This window comes from Fusarium odoratissimum (assembly GCF_000260195.1).
Source record: "Fusarium odoratissimum NRRL 54006 unplaced genomic scaffold supercont1.9, whole genome shotgun sequence".
NCBI classification, from domain to species: Eukaryota; Fungi; Ascomycota; class Sordariomycetes; order Hypocreales; family Nectriaceae; genus Fusarium; species Fusarium odoratissimum.
In genome coordinates, this window is record NW_022158695.1 from 1,030,224 (window position 1) to 1,048,805 (window position 18,582).

Sequence of the window (18,582 nt, forward strand, 5' to 3'; positions counted from 1 at the left end):
AAAATGCAACGCTTCTCCAATTCAGTAAATCTCCCTTGCGATAGCTTACAGGGCTGTTTCATCGACTCTTCAGATCCACTGATAATCATGCCCTGAGCTCGATAAGACTAAAGCCGACAATCATGAAGCGCCGGTTAATCCTCGGCTCTGAGCTTGACACGATACGCGTGCTCCTGAATTACGACAACTGCCAAACTGTCCCAATTAGAAGCTGACAGCGACCAGTAGGAGCACCTCAACTTTACTCTCCCTTGTGACTCTGTCACTGCTGTTCATTTTCACCAAACACATTCATCAATTGCAAACGAGCCGTTCTTTTTATCCTTTTGAAGCTATAATAAGATAAATACCCAGCTTCACAATGTCTGGTTCCGGTTACGACGCCGTCGTCGATGTTGATGACGAGGTATGCCATGGCCCCTCTAGCTACCCTTTCAAGCTCTAAGCTGCAATACCCAACATCTTTACACATCTTCTCTTTGACTAAACTAATATGATACTCAGGGCGACCTCGGACATACCGATCTTCAAGAAGACCTCGAGTTCCATACGTCCAACTTCAACGATACAAACCCTAACACCCGCAAACCTCCCTCCAGCGGTAGCGGTCTTCCTCCACCAGCCACGGCCTCGACCGGCTCCGGCTCATCCAAGCGCTTCCTCTGGAGCATGAACTTTTATGCGCAATTCTTCGATGTCGACACTTCAGCCGTTCTGTCCCGTTGCTGGGCTGCTCTATTTCCCAGGGCCAACTTCCTCGACGTTCTAGAGGGCAACCCTGATCTTTATGGACCGTTCTGGATCGCCACGACGGTCATTTTGATCCTTTTCCTCGGCGGCACTATCAGCCAGTACATGTCGGATACGGGCAAGGGGCCATTCCTCTATGATTTCAAGCTGCTAAGCGGTTTGTCTACCATGATATTGCCTAGGAGTCGCGCACTAACATGACAAACAGGCGCTGCTGGCCTTATCTATGGCTACACTCTCTTCATTCCCATGGCTCTCTTCCTCGCCCTCCGTTACTTCGGCAGCGAATCTGCCAATCTCCTCGAGTGCTGGGCTCTGTACGGCTACTCCAACCTGATCTGGGTCCCCGTTGCCCTCATCAGCTCGTCGCCTATCTCCATCCTTAACTGGGTCTTTGTCGGTATTGGTTTCGGAATCTCGGTTGCATTCTTGTTGCGAAACCTTTACCCCGTGCTCAGCGCCACAGATCGCCAGGTCAGCAAGGTCCTGCTGGTAGTTGTGGTGCTATTACACGCTGGTCTGGCGCTTGCGATCAAGATCCTCTTCTTTGCTCACGGTAGCCCCGTGGCGAGCAAACCGGACGAGGGTAAGGGTAGCCGTATGTTTTAAGAAGTGGTAGCAAATCGATTAGAACCATGAGATGGGATGTAAGGAATTGAATGACACGTGTAAGAGAATGTGTATTCCTAGGCCTCAATTGCAGTTAAGGTATAGCCAAAAGGAGTCTCTGGGGAAACAGATCTTTGGGAATTGTTTGTACAATAAGTTAGAAGGCGCTTTTATTTGACCAACCATTCTGCCAATGGATGTCTTCATCAAGCTCTGCCTGTTCAATATGGTTTCTTAACCTTCTCAACTGGTCCTTTCTGAGCTTCCCAGTCCAGCCAGCTGCCTGCATAGTCGCCGATCTTGTTCCAGCCAGCATGATGAGCCAGTTGCGCAGCCGCCCTTGCACGCACTCCTGCTTTGCAATAAAACACAAGCTCTTTGTTCTTTGCCGGTCTCTGGAAGCCATACATGTCCTCAAAATCCTCGTCGGAGATATGGAAGCTCTGAGCTGCCGATGTGATAGGAATATTGATCGCACCGGGGATCTTGCCCGTCTCGAAAAGCTCGACTGGTTCTCGGACGTCTGTTGCGCTTGTTAACTCGATTTCCCAGCATGCCTAGAGGTGAACGTACCGATGAGGACTACATCGCCCTGGTCAGATTTCTCAACATGGTTCTTTATATCTTCAAAGTTCCACGGCTTGGGGTCCCGTGGGGCAAGGTCAGCTATCGGTTTTGCTTTGGCTTGGGCTTTGGAAGCATAGCTTCTAGTAGAGGCAAAGGGCGCAAAAGCTAGGGATGGTAGCGAGGGGCTTGCCGAGCGAGCTGCAGCTATAAAGATTGGTCGAGCAGGTTGGATGGCAGCGGATGCGCGCGAAGCTGAGGAGAAGAGAGCGCGACGGGACGCCATTTTGTATTATTGTAGAAAGGTTTACGACCTGGATAATATCGAGGAGGGAAATACGAATTGAGGTTCAAGATGGCGAAATCGTGAACTATACCGAGCTAAGGCGACTGACTAAGAAGCTGGGGCCGGGGTGATGCAAGACACGATCAAATGGATGCCATGATGTTACAGGAGTAATGAATAGACACTTCGTAATCACCAGTAATAAAATCAACCGATAATCTAAAATCAACAAGACGCGGCCTTACTATTCAAGCCTTCAAAGTGATGGCTATTACATACAAACTAAGCTTAACACGCCAGTGAAGAGTACTACAAATAGGATGGTCATCATGAATCCCTCATGCTGACTTAAGTTGAAGCCATAAATCAAGTCACTTCGCTCAACTCGGTCATCTGATCTGTTTTTGAAATCTTTTGCTATTCGCCGTCCAAATGCCAGTTCCCATCATGGCAATCATCTCTATGACCTTGCGGTCCCAAATGCCCTCGGGCAGCCAACTATATACACCGAGAATAGGTATTAAAACTGATATCCATCATGATTGTTCTTTTCGTCCACATTGAGCTGTCTTTTTGGCTCTTCAAGCTTCATCTCCAGAGAATTTCCCTGTAGCTAATCATATGCCAACAGTTGATCTCTTATTTTATCTTCATTGGAAGCTTAAGCCGTTCACAGCCATCTTCCTCGATCATTCTTTCGGCCTCCCTCATCAGATACACTTGGGCTGCAGCCGCACTGCCACTGTGCATCAGGGATACCGGAATTAACGGTCCGTATTGGATTTAGTATCGACCAAGTTCCTGCGCACCGTTTACCACTTCCTCTCCTCGAAGGTGAGAGGGCAGTCGTCCTGTTTCAAAGTCAGTCATTATTGCATTGTATTGCCCTGTGACGAGTACATACCATGGGGAAGATGGTGGCAAAGACCTTGATCTCCTCAGACTTAGGTGTTGCGTGGTGCTTCCAGTCAAGCATGACTGAAGCCTTTCCGATCATGAGAGCCAGGTTCAGCTGAGCGTACACCTGTCCAAGGCAGTAGTGAGGTCCGGTACCAAAAACTAAGTAGTTCTTGGAACCCTTCTCCTCAGCATCGCCGCTGTAGTATCGTTCGGGGTCGAAGTGGCTAGGGTTGTCATAGACCTCGGGATCGTGGAGAGCCATGAAAGTGGTGGGGATCAACATTGAGCCTGTTGGGGGATTCGAATCAGTATCACAGCGATCAAAAATGCAATTGGAAGCTTCTCAACTTACCCTTGGGAACGGTGTAGTTCTCAGTGAGGGGGAAGGCCTTCTTGGTGACGTAGGGAACCATGATGACAGGAGGGCGCCATCGGAGAAGCTCTCGGACAACAGCGCGAGTGTAAGTAAGAGATTCGAGCTGATCCATGGTGATAGGCGCGTTAGGGTCACCGTTGCGGACCTTGATGTTCTCCTCTCGGACACGGTCGAGGACATCGGGTCGCTGGGCGGTAACCTGGAAGAGCCAAGTAGCGGCGCTGCTGGTGGCATCCTGAGAAGCGAAGAGGAAGGTGAAGATAGTCTGGGAGATTTCGTAATCGTTGAACATGCGGAGAAGAGGAGTGGGCTTCTCGACGGTGTGTCCGTCGCCCTTCTCCTCGGCCTCACGCCAGCGCTCAGACTGGATCATTGACAGAACCCAGGCGTCCATGATGCAGGTGACTTCACCACCAGCGGCCATGCGAACCTTGCTCTTGGCGGCACACTTGGAGAACTCGGCCAGAACCATATCAGCGGCCTTCTTGCCATACCAAGACTTGGTATAAGGAAGGATAACGGGGAGGTTGACAAGCTCGAGAGCAGCGGTGATGAGATAGTAATCCTCAGCGATCTTGGTGACAGCCTCGTCGGAGATGTAGTGACCAACAAAGGTACGGCAAGAGACAGCACACATGACCTCGCGGAACTCGTGCATGAAAGGGACAGGCTTACCGCCGGCATCCTTAGTCATCTTGAGGAAATGCTTGAAGTAAGTGTTGTAAGCCTCCTCCTGACCAGGCAGATAGCTCTCGAGGGCCTTGCGGGTGAAGAGACCGTTAAGACCCTTGCGGAAATCAACGTGGGCCTTTCCGTCGAGGAATACCCAGTTGTCGTGTCCAAGAAGCTTAGGGGCAACGTCGACAACAGTGGGCTTGACATAGGCGGGTGAGTTGAAAACCTTGCGAGCCATGTCACGAGTGGAAGCAATAACGACGAACCTAGCAATTTAATGTCAGTATGGCCGTTTCGTCATGTTGAATCTCTCGTTCTGTACTTACTTGTGGAATATAGAAACACAGCTCAGGGGACCGCTGCTCCACTTGGCATGATAACCGTCGAATCGAGGATCCATGGAGTCGAGGAATGGGCCGATGAAGGGAATCTTCATGGCCGGTCCCTCAATAGGACCTTTCCTGATGATGTAGGCAACTGTTTGGGAGCTCTGGTTAGCAATGCGCCTTGGGTTACCTGGTAGCGGAACAACATACTCTGATCATAGGCAACGCAAAGAGCGATGAAAGTGAATACCCAAGTCCAGACACCGGCGTTGGAAACAGCTTCGATAACATATTCGACCTGGGGAGGAAGAGCGACATTGGCGTATTTGGTGCCGGCCAGAACGGACGAGAAGCCGCTGGAGGTAGCGTTGACGGCCTCCATTTTGTTGAGGGCGGTGATATGCGACGGCAAGGAATCGAATCAGTCCAGTCGTTGGGATGAGCCACGCCGCAAGTCGAGTTCGAGCTCGCAATCAAGCGAGATTGTTGTGTCTGGTTGTTGAGTTTCTCACAACCAGTGGTACTCCTTGCGACTAGGAGTAGTATGAGGATGAAGGAGAGGAAAGGGATAGAGACGGGAGGTAGGGGAGAGGAGGAAGTAAAGTAGGAGAAGTGGAGGTTGTGTTTCTTTCCAGATACAGGAGGTACCTTCCCAAGGTTAGTAATTGTCCAGTCTTCTGCGCCGTTGGCTGTGGAAGGTGCAGGCGCCTCCCGTCAACAGAGTCCGTTCCGCGTATGTCAGTCAATCAATGAAATCAGTGCTTGGCTTTTCATTTACAGGGAATGGGCAGAGAAAAAAAATAAAAGAGGGCCCTGGGGTCTCAAGGTCAAGGTACGAGCACTACAAGGGCAAGGGACAGGGTGTGAACGATTAACGGGAGCGAATTCGCTAAGGGCGGAGATTTAAAGAGATGAAAGTGAAAGATACACTGCTAGGCCATCTCTGCATTGAACAAGTCAATGGCTAGTAGGAATGTTGGTAATTACTTTCTGATTACCATAAACTGCTTTTTGTTCCTATTGCAAGCTTTGCTGTGGCTTTGTGTCCCAAAAAGATGTTGTTGACCAGGGCGTGAGAGGAGAGACAGATTAGATGCGAGGTGGAGTTGCAGCGTGGTTGACTTGTTGGTGGGGGGGTCGGCGGCACGCCACACGTCTAAAGATACGCCCTCCCAATTAACACAACCTTCCTTAGGAGACTTCAGTAACGACTGTTTTCTTCGATTATTAAGAGGATGAATCTGTATGTAAGCTCAGCTAAGACGTATAGATCAACTATTCATTAATTGGGCCTTTCCAGATCTGCATATCAAGATGAAGAGTTACAAAAGAAAGATTGCATGTTTCCAATGACAATTTCCTATCCTTTTTTTCACTGGGTCTTCATATCGAATTCCTTTTTACCTGGTGCTAATTTCTACGCTGCCAAACTCGAAAACCTTCACCAGGAAGCTTCCTACCTTAGTTTAGTCTCCGAACCTCGAAGCCCCGACGATCCCGTAAAGGGTCTAATGCTGGCCTGTCGCATTTGCTTTCTGGAACTGGAGCTGGAACTGGAAAAACAGACCACTTTCTTTGCATTTCGTAGTATTCGTGTAGGTATCATCATTTACCCGGAGTGACAACTTGATATGATTTGTTACTACGGACATTGGTTATCTCATCCTACCAGTTGCCATTCTCCTTGGTCTTGCAATAGACTCGTGACCTTTGGTTCACTTACACATAACAAACACTAGGCCAACTATCACAATGTCTTGCTTGTTCGCTTGACTTTGAAGCTCCACCAGCCTTGATCGTAATCGTATGTACGCAATAGACAGCCCTAGCATTTATAACGTTTACCGCCTTCGCCTTCTTCCGCGTCTTCCGTCGCAGATCTAAGCGGGCCCTAGCCTGATATTCGGGACAGCACTGCGGATATTCATCGTATGTTTCCTCTTCAGCCTCATTGTATACTTATTACATGGTTGAACATTGTGCCATTGAGCTGCTTGTTCGTTTGATACAGAGCTATTGGCAAGTTTATCGGGGGAATCCGGTTTGCAATAGCCATCATGCGACTCGTCGTGTATGAGGCGTTAAACCCAAGTCTACTACCTTTGACAGGGGCATCGAGTATATCATACCTCGAAACTTTTGTCTGAGTTTCTGTCTGCTCGGTAGTTTGTGTATGTATCTCGTAGCTGGTGGCGGTCGTAGCTGCTCCCCATTGCTATAGGTTTGAGGCTGAACACTGCGACTTCTGGTCTCCCGAACTCCCACGTTGTCATCAGCATGTTCCAGGGCCTCTTGGTACGCCTGGGGAGAATCTTAACGTCAGTCTCGCTTGAACCCTACCCAGTAAGTCTATATCTACTATGCGGGTAGGGTACAAAGTCAATGCCTGTCGATTCGCGTGGAAATCGTAAGTTGGTCATTGGATACATAACCACCATCACATATGCTATGGACTGAGTACCAGTTGTGATGACCGTTAACAAAGAGCAACATCACCGTCAAATTTATACAGCCATGGGGGTTACTCACACTCCCCACCCACTCTGGTACATCATTACCCTATTGGCTCAGCTAACTCACAAGGCCAGGGACAGAATCAATCAATGGTCGCTGACAAAGACTCATCTCCAGGGTCCACCCTTAGCTCGATCGTCAGAGTTCCACACCGACGAACGGTTCGCTATTGATACGACGTATTCGTTTACCTGGAAATAATCGGGTTTACGCTCGTGTCGGGTTGCGCTATTCCTTCGCATATTGACGAATACATGGTTTGAAAGCACACGGTGGTATTCTATCGCCATAAGTACGGACAGCAGACGAGGTGTTATTCTCAAAGGATAGCGTCTGGAACTTATGTGGGGGATTCAGTCAGTATTCTACTTGTAGGAGGTGCGTCAGCAAGACATATTTCTAGTGTGAAATTCGTTTTCAATTACGAATATTACAATAATTACTATGTAGGTTGGTCGGAACTTGTCAACCACTCAGACTCTGACCATAGGTAAAGCTCTGTAGTGTCGTTTATGCATATGGAGTCCTTGCTTAACGCCAGGCCTCATTTCATTTCACCTTGAGTCACTATACCCGAATACGAGTGCGACCCCGTTGGTCGCGGTGAAGGTCGCTGTGCCAGACTGCAACTCTCCAACACGGCAACAATCTGCTCCCCTCCCCAGCGTCAACAGAGTTAATTTGCCCATAAATAAATGTTTTTCCTAAGGCTCCTGAGCAGGTTATACTTAGCAAAGTATATTGCCCACGTGACTACCCTTCCATCATGACAGCTCAAGAAGCCAAGAAACTCGCTAGACCTGCAGACAGATAAGCTTATCACAGGCTTATTTTGGTCCAGTTTTGCTTCCCTTATCTATCATCGACGTCACTTGCCTGGGAAGAGTTTCTGACAAGCGGGTTTCCGCTAGAGGTGGGGGATCGTCAGGATCATGAGGGGCATCACCCCATACTGTCTACCCTATACTCTGGCTTCAGAACGATGAGGCCTTGTTATTCCTGCTTTCAACAAATATTCATGCAGTTTAGATCCAGGCTTTCAGGGTTCTTGGTCTTTGAGCTAATAGTGGTGTTTTTTGTTTGTTTATCTCCACATTTACAGGTTTATTCGGGGATTGTTGAACGCTGAACGTTTTCCCTCTCTTACTATGGATCATCATGTGTAGATATATCCCTTGATGAATACAACTTCGCGCCTATTGACCCAAAGCGGGTATGTATGTTATTATATTGATGAGCTTTGGCGGGAGTTCACGGTCGGTCTCAATATTTTGCAACCCTTGACCCCATAGGCGCGTTTTGGAGAGAATTCGAAGGACTCCTATCAAGGTTCGTGTCAATATTTGAGTTATGCAATGCACGACATTCTCATCAGTGCCACGTTTCACACCTCCACTCTCCGGCCACCTAACCCTCTACAAAGGTTACTCGAGACTCTTGTCAAAAGAAACAGTCCTGAAATCTCGACAATAAGATCATCTGTTGTGCTTTATCCTTCCCCAACCACGTCATAGCTGTCAGATACTTGCCGGCGTCACACAAGCTCCCCTAGATTGCGTCATGCCCGTGATGAGTGAGATCTGTATTTACCCTATAACAGTCGAGAACCGCCATACAGCAGTCTCTCCACCACGAGAGATACCGGAATGGGCAGCTGGAAAGGAGGGTGATTCATTGGTATCTAACAAGTTGCGAGAGTGGATTCTGTCGCACCTACACCACGTAGTCCCGCGTGTGCCTGCTTTCGAAACGCTGTAAAGCAGGGTACTCTGCGTTGTAAAGGATGGGTCGTGGTCACGCTTCAGCCCGACTTATAACGAATATAAGTGGCAGCATCCGCAGCCATGTGAACTTAGAAGCTTCATACACAACCATCCTCAAAAAACAACACTTCCATCACTCAACCAAGTTCACCATGCCTTCCTACATCGTATGCATCACCATCGCCATTTATCCTATTTCGCCATCAACTGACAATCTCTCATAGGTTACCTGCAAGGACGAAGCGTCCGACGAACAGGTCCAGTCGTACGTCCCAGCTCGAAAGAATACTCCTTCATGTGAGATTAACAGTTGATAGTGCCAAGCAACACGCCATTGACCAGGGCGGCAAGATAACACATGAGTACAGTCTCATCAAGGGCTTCGCGTAAGTTAACCTCGTGTACATAGAGAATTATAGGGTGATAGCTGACAAAGATCATAGTGTTCAGTACGATGACGACAAGATCCAAACACTTGAGAGCCACGAGCACGTCAAGGCAGTCGAGCCCGATGGCGAGATGAGGACCCAGTAATTGAATGGGATAGAAATGATGCGTACGAAGAGGCCATCGATATCCATACATAGATTATCATAAGCTCTGCTGCATCGGCGTCAGGGAATATAATCATTAAACTGTCTTCTATCGAAAGGCTATGCATCAACCGTGGCTTTTCGAGGCACCTAAACTCTAGCATTTCAATGTAGAGCCCTTCATGTAGTATCAAAGTGGCCCATGATGGCAACATTGAACCCAAGACTTCTGAAAGTCTACGATATGATGCTTGGCGGGGGACCGACTCGGTGACGTATGCCCCTCACCCCGCAATTGTGAGCCGTGTGATAAGCGATAAGCCGGCCGCAAGCGCTTCAAGTGGCAGCTCCACTCCAACCTACCCCGGACCGTAAAGAGTCATCCGCCTCGGGGACATTTACCGGTCTGCTCAGCTTCTACAGATCAGCTCCATACTTTCTCATATCAACGACATTAACTCCAAGAGGAGTGCGAAAACAAAATTCTTAAGAAACACGCCATAATGCTGCAATGATTGCTTCTTCCACCAGGTTAATAAGGCGGCGAGGGCCTGCCGCCTCTACTATTCTTCGATCTTGGCCCTGTCACACCTCATATCGATGCTTGTCTCAATGGAGGGGCCCTAGACAATCGCATTGGAGTCCTGAAAGCACACGGAACCGGCTGGTGACGAGACGGAGTTTACACTCCCCGAAAGTGTCGGATGATGAGATTGCGACACTGGCTCGACAACATCAACATCCTCTGTGTCTCGCAGACCTCGTGAGGTTTGTCCAACTCACCTTTTAACTACTGATAATAACTGACAATTTATAGACACGGCCGGCCTCCTCTATCCTCCAAGTCCCTCCTCTCATCCGCCAATTTCGCCCTTTCTCTTCTTCCCGTGCGCCTCGCCCATCGTATCCAAGCGCTTCGCAACCTTCCTTACATTGTCGTTGCGAACCCGAACATCTCACGTATATACAACAACTATCTCCATTCTTTATCAATACTCCTTCCATACTGGCACGCGACCCGTGAAGGACGACCAATCTCGACTCTCGAAGACGAGATACGCTTCACGAATGTACTGGCCGAGCTCGTTGCGACACACACCGATACTATCCCCATTCTTGCAAAGGGCTTCCTCGAATGTCGACGGTATATATCTCCCGAAGAGGTCACAAAATTCCTCGACCAGCACCTCCGCGCTCGAATCGGTACGCGCCTCATTGCGGAGCAGCATATTGCACTACATTTCAGTTCTCAGCCGCACTTTGACCCCAATGCTAGTCCAACACCGTGCCCTGATGATCCCTCGTACATTGGAGTCATCGACACAGCTCTTCGCCCTGCACAAATAGTAGAGTCATGTGCTGGCTTCGTCGCTGATATCTGTGAGCTTCGATATGGCGTCCGGCCTCTTCTCTATATTCATGGCGAGCCAGACACCACATTCGCATTTGTCCCTATGCACCTCGAGTACATAGTTACTGAACTGCTGAAAAATGCTTTCCGTGCTACAATTGAGAACAAGTCTAACGAACCTGTAATCGTCACGATCGCACCAGAGCCTGCATTGACTGAAGAACCCTCAACAACATCTTTGTCAAATTCATCGACCAAAGACAGTGATTTGCCCTCAAAGGACAGCCGAAACGCCACCAATAACGATGCGATAGTCCCTCTAGATGATAATGCTCCTGGAGTGACGATTCGTATTCGCGATCGTGGTGGCGGGATTCCACCAGAGGTCAGCCCGAATATCTGGTCATACTCATTCACCACCTTCTCCGACGACATGGATGACTTCCCAGGAGATGGCAATGGTGGCGACGGTCTCAGTGCGATATCAACTGCCAGCACTGGTGGTAGTTCCATTGCAGGTCTGGGATACGGACTACCTCTGAGCAGGGCGTACGCCGAGTACTTTGGAGGTGGCATCGCGGTGCAGAGTCTATATGGATGGGGAACGGATGTATACCTACGATTAAAGGGCGTTGGAAACCTGGGTAAGAAGTAGTGGAGGCATATAGCATTTGGTATTGGATATCTAAGTCACATACGAAACCATGCTTGAGTAATGAGATGAAGTGGACAATAAAGAACATGATTACAAAATGAGGACGACACTGGAACGAACGATAGGATCATAGGAGTGAACGATGTAGCATGCAGGGAATTTGGGCTAGAAAGAAGGAGAACATTCACCGGGCAGAGTCAAGTTACTGACATATGATTTTTCAAGATGAAGTGTAAGCGAAACAAGCGGGCATGTTGAAAGACTTGACAGCAGGTAGGATTAAAAGTATGAGATATGAACCATTAGCGGTTCCAGCCAGCCATTCATTAAGAAATAATAACATTTTTCACAAACAACCAGTAAAAGCTTTCCAAGGAACGACTCCCATATCTGCCCAGTAATAAAAAATCATATCCAACGCCTGCCGGTATTCTCGCTTCCTCATTTTTGAACACCCATATTTCCATCATGCTCTGACTTCGCCAGCAACTCTTTCCAAGATTGAGGTAGACTATTGCTGCGACACTGTATAAACCCAGCATAAGGTATGTACCCAAGATTAGAGTATAAAAAACAGTTATAAATCTTTCAATTCCCTTCAGGTGCAAATTACATGTTCTCCAGCTCGTGGTCGATCTGTCGGTCCATAAATGTTCGGCGCTCACCAACCAGCTCGGTCTGAAGACGCTGTTCTACTAGAGCGCGGACTTGCTTCTTGGTCACAGTGTCGAGGTCAACCTCGCACAGAACTGAGCGAATAGACTCGACGATAGCCATGTCGTTGGGCCCAGCGTGGCCATGCTGGAAGTCGAACGATGACTGCGATCGCATGGCATCCGGCATGGGAGATCGAGCACCACTGCTGAAGCCCAGAGCAGTGCCAGATCGGCTATGTCCACCGCCAGTGGCGGGTGAAAGATTGGCCTGTCCACGGAGGTTGCTTACGCTGGGATGTTGGCCAGGGTAGTCCTGGTATGGTGACTGGCTGCGCATGTCATGAACTCCTGTGCCCATAGACATCATCGACTGGCGATGCTGCATGGGAGAATCTTGGAAGCCCATGGTCGATGTGCGACCGTTGTTGAAGGCGGGGGACTGAGGAGGCATGTAGGTGTTGCGGCCAGGCATGCCAGTCAAGACAGAGCCCTGAGGACCAGCAGAGTACACAGACTTGATCTCATCAAGCTCATAGTTGTCACCGTAGGAGTAGTCAGTCTTCTCCTGGTATCCACCACGACGTCCAGGCAGGTTGTTAGCAAGAGCGTAGTCGTCCCAGCGCTGCAGAGGAATAGAGCGGGGGTCGAAGCCTTCATCATCAACAGCGACAACCTGCTTGTTGCCCTTCTCTCCAATGACGATACGGGTGTTACCCCACGAGAAGTTGTCCTGGTTCCAGAAGGAGTAGAGGGGGAGGATGAAGGAGTAGATGGGGAAAGCAAGGATGTAGATGATCATCCACCCAATGTGCTGCCACTGTCTCTTGAGAATGAAGATAAGAGCCTGAAGACCATAAACAGCACCAATCATAGCAAGTGAGATGTATGGAATGGGTCCAGAGCCGGTGGCCAGAATGTAGATGAGGTAACCAATGTAGACACAGGTTGAGGGAAGAATAATGGTACCGCAAAGATCAATAAACACAACGAAGCGCATACTGAAACAGCAGAAACCACAGAGCTCCTTCAGTTGCATAAGTTCAACCAGGTTGTGAATGGTCGAGTTGATCCATCGTCGACGTTGAGACAACAGAACACTCCATGACTCGGGAGCAGCAGTCTTACACTGGGCATCGGGAATGAACTTGTAAGACATCTCAGGGAAGTATTTGGTCATCAGGGTGGTGAGATAACGATCCTCACCCAGAGACAAAAGGTTCTTCTTGTGGAGGGTATCGACATCGCAAACACTGTAGTCCTTGATAACAGCATCAGAAATGATGAGAGGCTTGCCCTTGTCAACGCTTCGGAGACGGTACATGGTGAAACTAAAAGGAGGTTAGCTATAGAGATAACAGGAGGGGGGCTAGTAAACATACCATCCAGGCAAACAGGTAACACTGCCAAACAAAGATTCGAAGGCCTTTGCAAGATGATGAGAGATAAAGTATTCGTAAACCTGGATCATGGTCCACCAAGTCTTTTCATCGTTCTCCAGGGCAGTTTCACCACAAATGCCAGCGATCTTAGCGTTGTGAGCACAAGCAGCAACGAGACGGTTGAGCGAGTCTTCCTCGACACAGGTATCGGCATCGACCATGAGAAGATACTCATAGAGCTCAGGATCGACACCAATGATGTTGTTGACCTGATGGAACATTTCGAGCTCGAGGGGAGACATGGGTGCTCGGTGGTGGACACGGTTGAGGAAGCTCATGAGCAGAATCTGAGAATCACGCTTGCCACGGTTACCAGGCTTAGCCTTGGACTGCTCAGACTCCTTTCCAACCTTGACGACGACGATGTAGGGAACAACGTTGCCCTCAAACTCGTAGAGACCAGAGTAAACCTTGCCGTAGTTGAGTTGCTCACTGCTAGAGCCAACAGACTTGAAAGGAAGGGCAGGAGGATCAACCTTGGGATCAACACCAAGAATGTCGAGAACAATCTTGGGGGTGGGACGATCATTACCTTGACCAACGACAACACCATCGCAAATGACACAGATGAGCTTGCGCTTGTTGTCGTACTGGAGGGCAGTCAATGAATCGAGAGCCTTTCGGAGAGAATCTTCACCCTCAGTGTAGACAGGGACTTGGCAGATGACAAACTTATCCTGAGGTGAAGGACGTCGCTTGGATCCGAATTGAAGGGCAGCAAGGAACTTGACGGCGGTAACGATACAAATGATGACAGCGAAAGCCAGAAGAAGGTAGTTGTTGACCTGGCATCGTGCAGAATCACGGAAATCAAGGATGCCCTTGTATGCAATGTTCTGAATGCACTGCCAACTGTTCTTAAGGTTGGCACTGACAGTCTCGTTCTTTGCGTTGGCGATGAGCAGGTCGAGATCCTTCTTGATGTTGGTTCCAGGGCTGTTCTTCCACAGATCTACCATATCTTCGTTAAGGAACTTGTACGAATCGAAGTTGTCGTTGACGTCGAGAGTATGTAAGTAATCGGTGAGATCATACACTTCGTTGCCATAGGTGGCCCACATGTGCTGCTCGTTTTCACCCTCGTTCTTGACCTTGCTCTTCTTCCATACGAGATTGCCATGGTAGTATTCCTTGATCTTGGGTTGGAACTTCTTCCAGTACCAGTCGGGATCATGAAGAGCGCTAGTACGATCACGGGTATAAAAGCCGGAAGTGTGCTGGGCCAGGGGGTTGGTGATGGTGTCGTTGAAGGTGAGCTGTGTGGTCTCCTTGATACCAAGGCCTCTGCAAGCCCTGTTCAGGGGAGGCATGAAGTAGTTATCCATGACCATACCGGAAAGAGGCAGCATGTTTTGCTTGGTGACCTTGATGCTGGTATCACTGTGCTGTTGTTGCCAGAAATCGGTGATATCGTAGACCTTTCCGTGAATGGCTACCCAGAAGGACTTTTCGTCCTCTGCGTGAGTAGCGACCTCCTTGACATTCCATGCCTTGTTTGCATTGGGGCACAAGAGCTTTCCAAAACCAATAATCCAGAAAACGACCATACCGTTGATAAGAATAATCAGAAAGAAGAGAACAAACTTCTCACGCCAAGCCATGCGAACATCGGGTCGTCGCATACGGCCAATGAACTTGAGCAGAGGCGAGGGAATCCAGAAAGTCAGGGCCCAAACGAAAGCAATCCAAGCCCGACGACCGAAAGGCAGAGGCTTAGACTCGATCTTCTTGTTCTTGGCAAGTTCGCCATCCAAAATTCCCGTGAACTCACCGTCCTCGTTGTAATAGACTTGACCCTTGTATGTGTCACCCTTGGTACCGAGACCGTAGTCACCTGTGGTCTGGACGTTGCGCATAGCTGAGGGGGCAATTGAGGGCGCTGATTGGGGGTTGAGGTTCTGATGCTGGTTCAAGGTAACCTGGCTCATGTTGCCTTGGCTGAAGTTGCGAGTGTGCATCAGCTGATCATTGCTTCCATTCAAGCTGTTGTCCATAGCAGGAGGAGGGAAGAAACCGCTGCCATTGGGAGGGTTGGCTGAATAACTTGTGTCAAAGCCAGAAGTGAAAGGATTTTGGCCCATACTCTGAAGGCTGTGAGCGGGCTTGATATCAAGCATGGTCTCTGCCTCCCACCAAGGACCTTCGCGAACCCAGATTCGCTCCTTGCCGATGAAGACTTCGCCATTGCTCCAGCCTCTCTCCAGCATCCAGGTCTCGATGCCGTCCTTGCCATCCTTGCAACCGAGAGCGCCGTATCGACCAACGAATTCGTCGACGTCGAAGTCGGCTGTGTAATCAAGGTTGCGGTTGCGGCGGTTAGCCCACTCGGGAAGTCTCCATGAGCGAAGCTGGCGGGAGACTGTGCCAGCTGACCATGCCGAAGTGATAGCAGGGAGAGTAGCCAAGTTGGCAGGAGAGTCATCCGTAGGATGAAGGGAAAGATGGAACCAAGTACGACTGGCGCTCAGAAGTGCAGGCAGATCGAAACGACCCGCGCGACCAAGGCTGATTCCTTCACCCTCGACAGGGAACAACAGCTTTTTCACGAAACTGTCATCTTCGGATCCATAAGCAACCTTCTCCAAAATGACCTCTCGCTTCTCAAGATCATGTTGACGGTCCCTTCCCTGGGGGCCAGTCATGATACCCAGATCAGGTGCGACATCAGAAACGGCTTGTTGCATCTCACGAACCACAGAAGATCCAACGGGGTGGACCTCGACGCCATCCTCAATCATCTCAGCATTGATTCCAATGGTGTCATCGAAAATGGTACGCATAGCCAGGGCCCGGCCGATGGAAGGTTCGGGGACTTCCACAACAGTGATTGAGACGGTATCACCATCCTCGTTAGAGGTGGGAGTGCGCACACCGCGGCCATCGATGGACTCGTCGCCATCTCGAATGCGAAGCATCTGAGCAGCAATAGCGCTGTTGGCCTTTGAAATCACCCAGTCGACAAGAGCCTCGTACAAACCACCAACGAGTGTTCGGCGGTCCTCAGTGCTCAGCTGGTGCATGAGCACCTCTGGTTCCATACCAAGAAGACCACTAACATCCTCGCAAATCTCCTCGAAATCGTCTGAGTCGGCATCGTAGTCGAGAGTGTTGCCAAGCTTGAGGAGACCGGCAAGCGTGGAAATGAAGTTACGGTGGGCAGAACCCTTGATGCCAATCTCCTTTAGGGCTTGACGGAAGTCATCGGCCGCAGCACCATCGTCGGCGGTGATCAGGTAAGATGGTGGCTCATAGGTACCGGAGCGAGCCAGTAGGGCGTACGCTGAAGGGGATTTGAGGCCTAAAAATTCTCGCTCGGCGGGTGTGGATGCTGATGTGAGGAGGTAGTAAAAGACATCAAAAGCACGATAGCCAGCCTCGGCGGGGATGTTGAGCAATCCGTTCTCAGTGTCAATACCACCTTGGGACAAAGCAAGAGAGGCGCCTGTGACATTTCCTCCCAAACTCAAGGTCAGTGTAACTCCGAGAGCAATCTGTCGTGGAGCGGAAGCGTTGTAGGGAGTAACGCATCGGAGGAACGGTTGTAAAGCTTCCAGAGACTTGTAGATGGAAGCAGGAATGGCGAAGGGGAAAGTGTTGAGGAAAGGCACGAGCAACGAAGGGGTTGACTGGTGGAGTGATCTGTGTAGTGTTAGCAATGGCGGAACCTAATCATTTTGAAGAAACTTACCCCAAGATCACACAGCCGTCCTCAGCACGGCGTCTAGCATGTTCCCATGCTCGAGCAGCGAGAGTAGCATCAACAGTAGCTCCAGCCTGAGCAGCTGTAAGCCATGTGTTGACAACTAGACTGGTGCTGGCATCGAGTTGATAGGGCTGAGAAGACAGGTAGATGTTGTGGATGGCGTTTAGGAGAGTTGTAGTGGACACCTGGGCGGCTTGAGGACCACCACCCAAGGCCTCTGAAGCCATCGAGTACATGGACATTCGGCTGGCCATGATCAATGACAGTGATGCCCTCGACGGGGACGATCACAGATTATTGCACGTTGCGATGTGGATGTTGTATATGGGACTGGGTTCAACGGCCGAGTCTAAGTGCAACTGAACTGACTGTGGAAGGGTATTACGTCCGAGGAACGACTGAGGAACGACAGACGGGTAACAATTAGAAGTATGAGCGAATGAATAGACCAGCGGTCGGCTGCAAGCAATTGAATGCAGCTTAAAGGCTTGGAGTGAGTTTGTCGAATGATGAGATGAAGGTTTCGGTCGCTGGGCAACGCCGCCCTCCTTTTCGGCTGATCGAATGAAGTATCACGGCCTGGGCGGCTGTGAGTACTAATGCAAGGAGGTTGGGTCAAGGTTAAAAATTATTAATGTAGCGATTGATTGATGTAAAAGAGACACAGCCAAAGCGAGTGAGGCAGGTCAGTTGAAGCTGTAGCGAAATCGAAAGCAAAGGGAAATGACAAGACACAAACGCTCTCGAAAGAAGGCTCTCCAAGAGTTGAAGAAACGACTGGGTCTTGTGCTGGGCTGGGCTGGCGAGGCAGAGGTAGCAAGCCGAGTAGCGAGTAGAGGACGGACCTGTAGGTACTGAACTCTAGTGCCGTAGTAGCGTGCCCCAGCAAAAAAAGGGCGACTCCGAAAATGGATACGGCTGATGTGATGCACTGTGTACGGAGGACTATAGGGGCTTTTAGATGCACATGTTCAAGTCCAACGTCCCATCTCGATATTGGTAGCATTCAGGACGTGGCGCATCAGGCGCGTTATGCACTTTATAGGGGTGATTTCACTGGATGAGAGGCAAATAGTCTTTTCAGCTGCTGGTGAAATGGACGCCAAAATGAGATACTGGCCACTGGAGGCCCCTCGACAAACAACAACATCCAACAGTCAAACTGCTTCTGTCATATTCTTCCAACACGCGACACTGTCCAATACTGTACAATCTGTCACTGGCAAATGGATCTGTCCATGCCATATCTAAACTTGGAACAGCCGGACGTACCATCGCCTGTCGGGGTAAGGGGCCCGACCCGAGGGCAGGGCAGGAAACCTTGTGTTTAGTAAGGATTGGGCCTGGATTGGAGTTTAGGTGTGTGGGCCGGCTCAAATACGAGGATTAACGTCCGTCACCCAAAGACTGGCCACCCCCACAGACCGGCCACCCCGACCAAAACACCAAGAACCGGATATCATGATCAATTAACTAATTATC

General features: G+C 49.6%; 6 protein-coding genes across 10 annotated transcripts; 3 read left to right on the forward strand and 3 right to left on the reverse strand.

The window, feature by feature from the left end:
- The first annotated feature begins 181 nt into the window (after nucleotides 1-181).
- On the forward strand, nucleotides 182-1,670 carry FOIG_06731 (uncharacterized protein). Its single transcript, XM_031205933.1, has 3 exons — nucleotides 182-406; nucleotides 505-907; nucleotides 959-1,670. Exons 1-3 carry the CDS (start codon nucleotides 362-364, stop codon nucleotides 1,357-1,359), a joined length of 849 nt encoding a protein of 282 aa, XP_031064657.1. The 5' UTR covers nucleotides 182-361; the 3' UTR covers nucleotides 1,360-1,670.
- On the reverse strand, nucleotides 1,260-2,405 carry FOIG_06732 (uncharacterized protein). The gene is made up of 2 exons (XM_031205934.1): nucleotides 1,933-2,405; nucleotides 1,260-1,882 (listed from the first exon to the last, which is right to left on the reverse strand). Exons 1-2 carry the CDS (start codon nucleotides 2,207-2,209, stop codon nucleotides 1,581-1,583), a joined length of 579 nt encoding a protein of 192 aa, XP_031064658.1. The 5' UTR covers nucleotides 2,210-2,405; the 3' UTR covers nucleotides 1,260-1,580.
- A 188-nt stretch (nucleotides 2,406-2,593) lies between these two features.
- FOIG_06733 (C-22 sterol desaturase) lies at nucleotides 2,594-5,331 on the reverse strand. Of its 4 annotated transcripts, XM_031205936.1 has the most exons (5): nucleotides 4,697-5,331; nucleotides 4,487-4,637; nucleotides 3,462-4,426; nucleotides 3,114-3,397; nucleotides 2,594-3,060 (listed from the first exon to the last, which is right to left on the reverse strand). In XM_031205936.1, exons 1-5 carry the CDS (start codon nucleotides 4,866-4,868, stop codon nucleotides 3,022-3,024), a joined length of 1,611 nt encoding a protein of 536 aa, XP_031064660.1. In that variant the 5' UTR covers nucleotides 4,869-5,331; the 3' UTR covers nucleotides 2,594-3,021. The 4 variants fall into 4 exon arrangements, with proteins under 4 accessions (XP_031064660.1, XP_031064659.1, XP_031064662.1 ...); XM_031205935.1 differs by having other exon boundaries at nucleotides 2,594-3,397; XM_031205938.1 differs by having other exon boundaries at nucleotides 3,114-4,426.
- Nucleotides 5,332-8,915: 3,584 nt separating this feature from the next.
- On the forward strand, nucleotides 8,916-9,297 carry FOIG_06734 (uncharacterized protein; the record flags this gene model as incomplete). Its single annotated transcript, XM_031205939.1, has 4 exons — nucleotides 8,916-8,930; nucleotides 8,988-9,028; nucleotides 9,081-9,149; nucleotides 9,207-9,297. The coding sequence occupies 4 exons, from the start codon at nucleotides 8,916-8,918 to the stop codon at nucleotides 9,295-9,297; spliced, it is 216 nt and encodes a 71-aa protein (XP_031064663.1).
- A 372-nt stretch (nucleotides 9,298-9,669) lies between these two features.
- FOIG_06735 (chitin synthase) lies at nucleotides 9,670-18,137 on the reverse strand. 2 transcript variants are annotated; one of them, XM_031205940.1, is made up of 3 exons: nucleotides 17,086-18,137; nucleotides 13,338-17,036; nucleotides 9,670-13,286 (listed from the first exon to the last, which is right to left on the reverse strand). In XM_031205940.1, the coding sequence occupies exons 1-3, from the start codon at nucleotides 17,352-17,354 to the stop codon at nucleotides 11,912-11,914; spliced, it is 5,343 nt and encodes a 1,780-aa protein (XP_031064664.1). In that variant the 5' UTR covers nucleotides 17,355-18,137; the 3' UTR covers nucleotides 9,670-11,911. The 2 variants fall into 2 exon arrangements, with proteins under 2 accessions (XP_031064664.1, XP_031064665.1); XM_031205941.1 differs by having other exon boundaries at nucleotides 9,670-17,036.
- FOIG_06736 (uncharacterized protein) lies at nucleotides 9,808-11,302 on the forward strand (the record flags this gene model as incomplete). Its single annotated transcript, XM_031205942.1, has 2 exons — nucleotides 9,808-10,064; nucleotides 10,114-11,302. The coding sequence occupies 2 exons, from the start codon at nucleotides 9,808-9,810 to the stop codon at nucleotides 11,300-11,302; spliced, it is 1,446 nt and encodes a 481-aa protein (XP_031064666.1).
- Nucleotides 18,138-18,582: the final 445 nt, after the last annotated feature.